The following is an 8,394-nucleotide window of genomic DNA, read 5'->3' as shown; positions in this document are numbered from 1 at the left end:
CTAGTAAGTTACATACATTGCTAGGAGTAGAAATGGAAAAAGTTGTGGCTATTTATTAATAATAAAGCAAAAATATCAATCAATTTTATTGAAAAATCCAAAGCACATGTCTGCAGGATTCAACGCTAGGGCACTTGCATGTATTGGAAGTTTTTTATATTTACGCCACTTTTCTGTAATCAAATTTCTGATCGCCACAGGTTCTATTTTAACTTAAATTTACAACTGACCAAAAAAGTAGTTCAACTTACAAAAAAAATCAATTTGCAGACTTTCGACTAATTCAGCACAAGCGCATATGATTGTTGGACGCCTTTCCTAATACCACCGATGGTCTCTGTCTGACTGGAACAATAACCTAACCTCTGAACCACAGTTGCTCCGTTGTCCCTCGCTGCAAATATTCACGCTAAAAATGCATCATGCGCAGCAAGCTCGGCCATATTTACTAACTAGTCATGACATTCAGGTTACATACCATAGTTTTCAATGACCATCTGGAAGTCAAAGTCTGCAGATGAGTTTGGGTTGTAGAGCTCAATAGTGATATGCTCGGCTTCGTTTATTTGGTAGGATGTTGGAAAGTCTGCCCCAGATGTATATATCGCCTAAATTAAAACAACATCAAAGCCTCATCGATGAACAAGCAAATGGATTATATAATTTTGTTTTGGCAATGTCTACAAGTTTATCTGATTTGGTAATTATGTGGGTTTATTATTATTATTATTATTATTATTATTATATTATGTTATTATAGTAATTATAATTATTATTACATTAATAATTAATTAATTAATTATCTAATAATTACTTTTACTTAATTAATAACTGAAATTAATTATTAATTGTTTTTAATAATTAATTATGATTAATTATTAAAAACAAGCTTAAAAATGAACTTACAAACATTTTTGTAGTATTTATCAGAGAGTATTGTTTTTTTCTATCAAATGCGATTGTTTTTGATGTTTGATGTGTTCTAATTGCACGGATATTTCAAAATTAAAATAGATAAAGCTTGATCGCAATTAAAACAATCAGACAAAAAATACGTGCGAAATGACATCACTAATTGTTATCGTTGCGATAATTAGTGTCGGCTATTGCGCTCAAGTGGCAGCGTTACGCTTCTTTATTTCGTCAATCTCCGTGCACCTATAGAGATCATAACCACACTTTTGCTTGATCTGAGTGTTTTAACTTCGATCAAGTCTAATAAATTTTAATCTTAAAACATTCTGGCAATCAGATCACTTCGAACATTAAAAACAAATGATGCTTTTTGAGAAAATTTACTAAAAATTTTGTGAAAGTTCAATCTTAACTTTTACAGTATTTAAAATCTAAAACTAGAGTCCAGTGTCTGTTTGGTTATTTGACTTACATAAGAATGTAAAATAAATCCTAAGAGCATAGATTATACTTAGCTTCATTTCTAAAATACAAGAATTTAGTCTAAACCATCAAAGTAGCCAGTGCTCAAAAACATTTGACTGCACATTAGGCTAGCCCATAGCAAATGCAAAGGTTTATTTACTCTCAGTTTGAGCAAAAAGTCAAAAGATTTGACTACTGCTTGCTAAATAAGCGGTGGGTCTAAAATAATTTTTGTTATTCACCCGACTCAAATTTTGTCATGTCAGAACTTGCCAAAAAATTAGGTTATATTTCAAAAATTCAATACTTAGAGGGAAAATAAACTAGACAATGAGACTTTAACTATTGCAGTGCTGTCACAACATTTCTATCTAGCATAGCTAGCTGCAGTTCTGAGTACAAGTGCACACAACTTCTTTTGCCAAGTACCTAGTTGTCAATGAGTGCTTATGTTTGGATAGCACTTGCATATGATATAGGTCGAATAATCAAAGATTAGTTTTGTTGTAGATAAAAAGCTATTACGACATTTGTCATTTGAATTCATCCGCTCTTTTGACATACCATAAAATTTAAAGTGTATATAGTACTTATTACTGTTAAGCGGTTTAAAAACTTGTATTTTATCATTAGGGAACTTTTACTGTTTTCTCTAAAGTCAGGTATTTCAGTCACAGCTTTTACGAGTGGTAAGTTTTTTAAGTTTAATTTGTAAAATTGAACCCTGGAAACCTATCAATTTTATTCTTGACAATAAAATTCCAAGCGATCGTAAACTACAGCTTGCAGTCACTGCACAGTCATGAGGAATACTTGAGTATTGAATTTCACCATTTTTTAAATGGATAGATTTATTTGATTTATGCTGCAATAGTAGATAATAGCGGTATTCACTTACAATTCCTTTATTCAACACACTAATAAATCTAAAGAAGGTTTCGCCCTGGCTTAAGTGTAATTAATACAAGGTGTCTGAGAGCGGCTAACCGGTCAAAATTTACAGATAGGCCAAAGATATAACTAACAATGTTAGCGTAAGCATAGTTCCTCAAACCAATTGTCAATGCAGTGGAACACAGGCTATTGTAGTATACATTTGAGTTGAGTAGTCAAGCAGTCTGTTGATGCCATTTTTAAAGTATTGTTTTCCAGTTGAATCATCAAAAAGTATCTTATGGCAGTTGAAGCAAGCTCAAAATCTATTAGGTAAATAATGCTGGTCTAACTGAGATGGATATTGCGCCATTCATGTGATGAAAGAAGATTTGTCGCAGTCGAAGATTTGTTTCCCGATCCGAACTAACCCAGCAAGCAAGTAGATGCTGGTAAAAGATGCATGTTAAAAAGCAGGCCTGGGTCTAGAACAAGTGCCACCTGCTCTGCAACCAAACCCCATTTAAGACACACAAATTTGCTAACAGAAACTTTTGAAACAATTAAGGTACTGTCTATACGCCTTAATAGTGGAATATATATAGATACCAGTCTTCTTTACTATAATAAGAGCTGTGTTTGTCTCTTCGTCTGTCGGAAGCCACAGTTGGAGGCTGGGAAAAAAGATTGCATCGTGCGAGATTCGCACCGGCGGCATTTGGCTTACTAGCCTCATGCAGTAACATCGCCCAGTCGACTGCCTTTGGGCTGAATCAGAATATTTGTATGCGCTTCACCAGCACACCTGCTGATCTCTTACGGTCCACTGACTGCTGCAGCACTCATCCATCCCTCTGTCCAAGGCCATGGTTAGAAAAAGTTGGTGAAAAAAATCGCATCATAAGGATTTGAACTTATAATATTCAGATTAGCGGACTGACACTCTAGCACCTGAGCTATTCATTCACGTTTCAGCATATCAGAATAGTTGTGCGCGCTCGTGCTCACTGTACTCCATTGTCAAACCTTCCAGTCTCAACACTGAACTCGAAGCTGCCAGGATACTAATTTAACTAAAATAAAGCCACCTAAAAGTGACAAATCCGAGGCACCATCAAGAAAAACAATACTTACAATCTGATCCCTGAAAGTCGTAGAGACTCCTTTATAAACGTTTAATGTCACTTCACTTTCCGTTGCGATATAACCACTACTGAATTTAAACTCCATGCCGTATCCGGGTACAGAGCTTATAGCTAAGGTACATCCTCCGATCACCGCATGCCGAGCAGCAGAGTTTGACCAGGCAAACACTGTGGCAACTTGAGAATAGGATTCTAGTTGCAATGTACTGGGATAGTCTCCGCAAGAATCATGATCATCCATATACCGTTTCAGATTTGACCCCATGCTGAGGCTCATCCATGATGCTAAAAGAGTGATTACACCCAGTCTCATGTTGAATGCACTAGTAAAGTTGAGATCTACTAACAACACTGTTTACTATGATGATAGTATCTCAGCTTATAAGGGGCATCTCATCTATCACAAGCATGATCTCTTATCACACGCTAGCTCATGTCTCTACAGTCCTGTATGCCTTATCAGTTTGTAGCAAATCCTGAATGAACTTTATCAGTTGACAGGTTAATCGATTACATGAGCTTGACTTTGTCTGGTACAATGCTCAAGGTCATTTTATTGACACCGCTGTGTGTTATGCACACTAGTATCCTGGCAGTCCAGGGTATTGTGAGAGATCGTCATGTGTAATAAATGGGTTCAACAAAAAGGTGAGATTTCAGTTGAGTTACTTGCCGGGGTTGCTGGAAGCCCAAGTGTCTCATATCACCCAACTTTCCCATATACATTCAATTATTCCGAAATGCGAGGAGGTGGTTGATTGCTGTAGTTGTTAGAGTGTTGAATTTAAGTTTGCATGTTGTGAATTCAGGATTTGAACTCACAACACGCCAAAAGTTGCAAGTTCAAATCCTGTATGATGCGACCCTTTTTCCCAAACCTCCACAAAGGTTTCAGACAGATGGGTTAACAGACAGAGTTCCTATATACTGAAGATTAAGAAAGGATGCATACAAACTCTGGCTATAAGATTATTTAATTGGTCAATAATTTTCAACAGCAGTGGCGCCACATTTAAAAAGCCACTAGTATTATTTGAAAAAGATTGGCATCACTGGCTTCTTTTTGGTAAAGTCTTTCAGCAGCAAGTACCATTTTAATAGGGAATAAAAAAGCTTGAAATGATGCTACCACCATTGAAAAAATTGCTGTTAGAGGGAACTTGAATTTGTAAGTCCAGAGACAAACACACAACTTCCTCAGGTTTTATAAACAAACTGATTTTAGAGAAACAATAATAGAGCAAATTATTGCAGTTAATTTTTTATATCCATCTATATTGTGTGCTATAACTTAAATTCATAAGTAACCTTTTTTACTATTTTGGAAATGTGATCATATCGAATATCTATCTACATGGGACAAAGATTCAGAGCTACAACAACATCAGAGCCTTTGCATATATGCCTACCGGCATAATAACTGCAGAAAGAATTTGACAAGTTATGAGTAAGCCCTAGAAAGGAAGGATTTAGCAAAACACTATATGAAATAATAAACACATGAATGATTGCAGTTGAGTTAGCAAATCAAATGTAGTAAGTGTGTGAAGTAACTATTTTATAATTTTCAGAATATTATAAGTTTGAGATACTGATAGTTGGTAGCAGATAACGATATGCTTTTGCTTGTTACACATAACAATACCCTTTTCTTGTTACTTGTTACACAATACACGACATTTTTGCTTGTTGCCTATTGCACATTACAATACACGTTTGCTTGTTGCCTGTTGCACATCACAATACACTTTTGCTTGTTGCCTGTTGCAAATTACAATACACTTTTGCTTGTTGCCCGTTGCACATTAAAATACACTTTTACTTGTTGCCTGTTGCACATTACAATACACTCTTGCTTGTTGCCTGTTGCACATTACAATACACTCTTGCTTGTTGCCTGTTGCACATTACAATACATTTTTGCTTGTTGCATGTTGCGCATTACAATACATTTTTGCTTGTTACCTTTTGCACATTACAATACACTCTTGCTTGTTGCCTGTTGCACATTACAATACACTCTTGCTTGTTGCCTGTTGCGCATTACAATACATTTTTGCTTGTTGCCTGTTGCACATTACAATACATTTTTTCTTGTAACCTCTTACACATTAAAATGAATTTTTGCTTGCTGCCTGTAGCATGATACAATACAATTCCATTTGTTACCTATTGCACATACAAATTTTATACACTTTGTTACAAGTTGAACAATTTGTTAATGAACAAGACTCGCAAAAGGGCATCGATATAATGCATAGAGACTCGCATCATGGTATAAAATACTGTGTAGGAAGCTGCCGGTTCCCTTTATTCTCCGCAAGGAAGTCAAAGAACAACACCGAGTGTTAAGCACTAATGAAATATATATTTACTCAATATAGGATGTACTGTATATGTATTTCTCAATGCTGGTATGTGTGTCGTTCTAGTTATACATATAGTTATTAAAATTTTGGAATTCTGCATTCTGATGGATTTGAGCTCACGACGAATTCATGAGCAAGTCTATTGCGGGCACTCTACCACTGAGCTACAGCGGCATATTGGTCAATGGTGTTATCATATACTGTCTACTGTATGACACGCTAATTATTTTAGCAATGCACCCACACGTTACGATGATGCTATTAAGAAATATTTTTCGTAAGGTTCATTTACTATATTTGGGATCAAGGCAAATTCTTCTCACGCGGACAATTATATTATCTCCGTGGAAAAAGCCTCAACATTCTCTCTCCGTTTGGTCTGACAAAGATCGTACGATATCTAATGTTTACATTTGTACTGGTGTCGAGTGGTCCCAGTATCGTCGTATTCAAAGCTTTGATGAATAGCTTCAGGTGGAACAATAACCTTTTTTGCGCGCCTACACACGCACGCACGCACACACACACACACTTCTATGCAATAATCGTTATTATTAACTCAACATATTCAGGATTTTTATTTTGTTTTTTTTTTCAGTTCGTATTAATTGTATTCGTATATATTGTAATCGTAGCCAAACTGAGTTAATTCAACTATTATTTGCTAATTATTTTACATCTGAACCCCTTTTTAGTTGTTGTATTTTTTATATTTATTTGACCTGCACAAAAATTTTTCCTCATGATACGAAGTTTGAAAGTTACAGTTGTTTGACAAAATTTGAAAACCTTCACAGTTGTTTTATTTTCTCTTAAATTATTTCAACAACACAAAACACTTTTCTCATGATATGTAGTTTGAAAGTTAGAATGGCAAATGCTGTTATATGTTAAATACAAAACAATTATCTGTGCAAAGCCTTTTTTTATTACCTGGGCAACGCCGGGTAGTACAGCTAGTAAATATATAAGTATACTGGAAATGCATGACAGGCAATCAACCCAGAACATACATGCAAAGAGCATGTGCGCAGTACAACTCTGCTGCAACAAACGATTCCTCTTCATTTTATATATTTACTAGCCGAATGTTCGGCTAAAAACAGCTTATAAACAGTAGCTGATAATGTAGTTGCCTGCTACTTGCCATTAGTCTGGCACATTGCCAATGAATAATTTGAGTAAGCCACTATCCGTATTGCTAAACTTACTAATAAAAGCTGTGAGAGCAAGTTTCAATGGCGTTGCGTAACACAGAGTGCTATCGTATTTTAGGCCAGATAATGACTCATATCTCGTAATGAATCCATTGCAACTCACATAGTTTAATTGGTTAGGTTTTCTCCTAGTGAACAGGAGGTTCCGAGATCACATCCTGCACAAAGTGAATCTTTCATTCCTAGATTTTAACAGCTATAGCTCAACAGACCGTATGACTGACTTTGAGATTTTTATATATAGATTTTACTGTCTAAGCTTCACTGTTTTTCCTTGTTTTATGCACGATTTCTTTTTAGTCTTTTTCTCAGTCCCTCGGCTTTCCTCTCGGTAGTCCGAGTTTTTACTGGTGGCCAGGCCTTCTTCGGTATCTCGAAGGCATGATATTACGACCGTGGTGGCCAAAAGGTCTATTGCTATGGCCCTGATCACAGTGCTCTGCCGTTACAAAACTTCACTTTGTAAAAAACTTAGCAGTAGGTAATGTTTGTGGATTATTACCAAGGAAACAATAGAATGGGTACATGACCAACACTGCCAATCTTTTGACACAGTGTATGAGGACATTTAAAGACAAATTTTTAAGCTCTCACAAAAGTTTCTTTATGCCAATACTATAATATAACTATATATAGCTAGTAACGAGCCCATATCTGAAGTTGAAAACACTATTAAGTTGTTTCATGTTTACATATTGTAACAGAGGGTGAGGAAGAATAAAGGCAAATGTCTGGTTTGATCAAGTTAACAAAACACCACTCAAGTTACATGCTTTAAATATTGAAAAGGTAAGTGATGCATCCTAGACTATTTTGTGCTGAAATTTTTTGAGGTTGACTTGACACTATATGGTTACATGTATTTATCTACTAATAGGTTTTTCAATGCAGTTTACAGTGCCATGCAATAAATCCTAAAGATACTGCTAAACATACTGTTTCATAGCATTAGTTATTTCTATGGATCACAAAAGTACGTTGAAACTGGTTTGATAAAGATCATTGCTTCCTGGTTTTCCTCTTTGAATGCCATGAAAACAAATACATCGCACGGCATGCTGTGGCGAGCCTTAAACAAGTTCAGAGTTGTTGGCTCATGGCAACAGTTTTCGACCTAATCGCTCGATTGTCCATAGAATCGCCAAATATCGATGGTTACCTTGAATTTTGATTGGCTCGAAAAATTGCAGGAAGCTTTTCCGCCGCGAGTTTTGAAAGTGCGCACGCGCATCTCCGACGTAAACAACATGAGCGAGGAATTTGCGCCGTTTAGATTTTTTGTTTTAAAAGTGAGCGACTTATTATCCCATCACCTACTTATTTTTTAATAATTGGCCAGACCGATAAAATTAAACTGTAAAGCCTACCAACAGTTTTAAATAACTGTTTTATGAAGTATAAAGCGTTAAA

General features: G+C 35.7%; 1 protein-coding gene across 1 annotated transcript; it reads right to left on the bottom strand.

Moving 5' to 3' along the window:
- Positions 1-278: 278 nt before the first annotated feature.
- Positions 279-3,663, bottom strand: LOC137402720 (uncharacterized). Its single transcript, XM_068089225.1, has 3 exons — positions 3,388-3,663; positions 479-608; positions 279-394 (listed from the first exon to the last, which is right to left on the bottom strand). Exons 1-3 carry the CDS (start codon positions 3,661-3,663, stop codon positions 279-281), a joined length of 522 nt encoding a protein of 173 aa, XP_067945326.1.
- Positions 3,664-8,394: the final 4,731 nt, after the last annotated feature.

Source organism: Watersipora subatra, chromosome 8 (assembly GCF_963576615.1).
Source record: "Watersipora subatra chromosome 8, tzWatSuba1.1, whole genome shotgun sequence".
Classification (NCBI taxonomy): Eukaryota; Metazoa; Bryozoa; class Gymnolaemata; order Cheilostomatida; family Watersiporidae; genus Watersipora; species Watersipora subatra.
This window is presented reverse-complemented; position numbering and strand designations above follow the sequence as displayed.

Coding starts and splice junctions, on each gene's coding strand:
- LOC137402720 (XM_068089225.1), bottom strand. CDS start 3,663: ATGGGGTCAAATCTGAAACGGTATATGGATGATCATGATTCTTGCGGA. Junction 609..3,387: donor CGACTTTCAGGGATCAGATT/GTAAGTATTGTT, acceptor GTTTTAATTTAG/GCGATATATACATCTGGGGC. Junction 395..478: donor GATGGTCATTGAAAACTATG/GTATGTAACCTG, acceptor GAATATTTGCAG/CGAGGGACAACGGAGCAACT.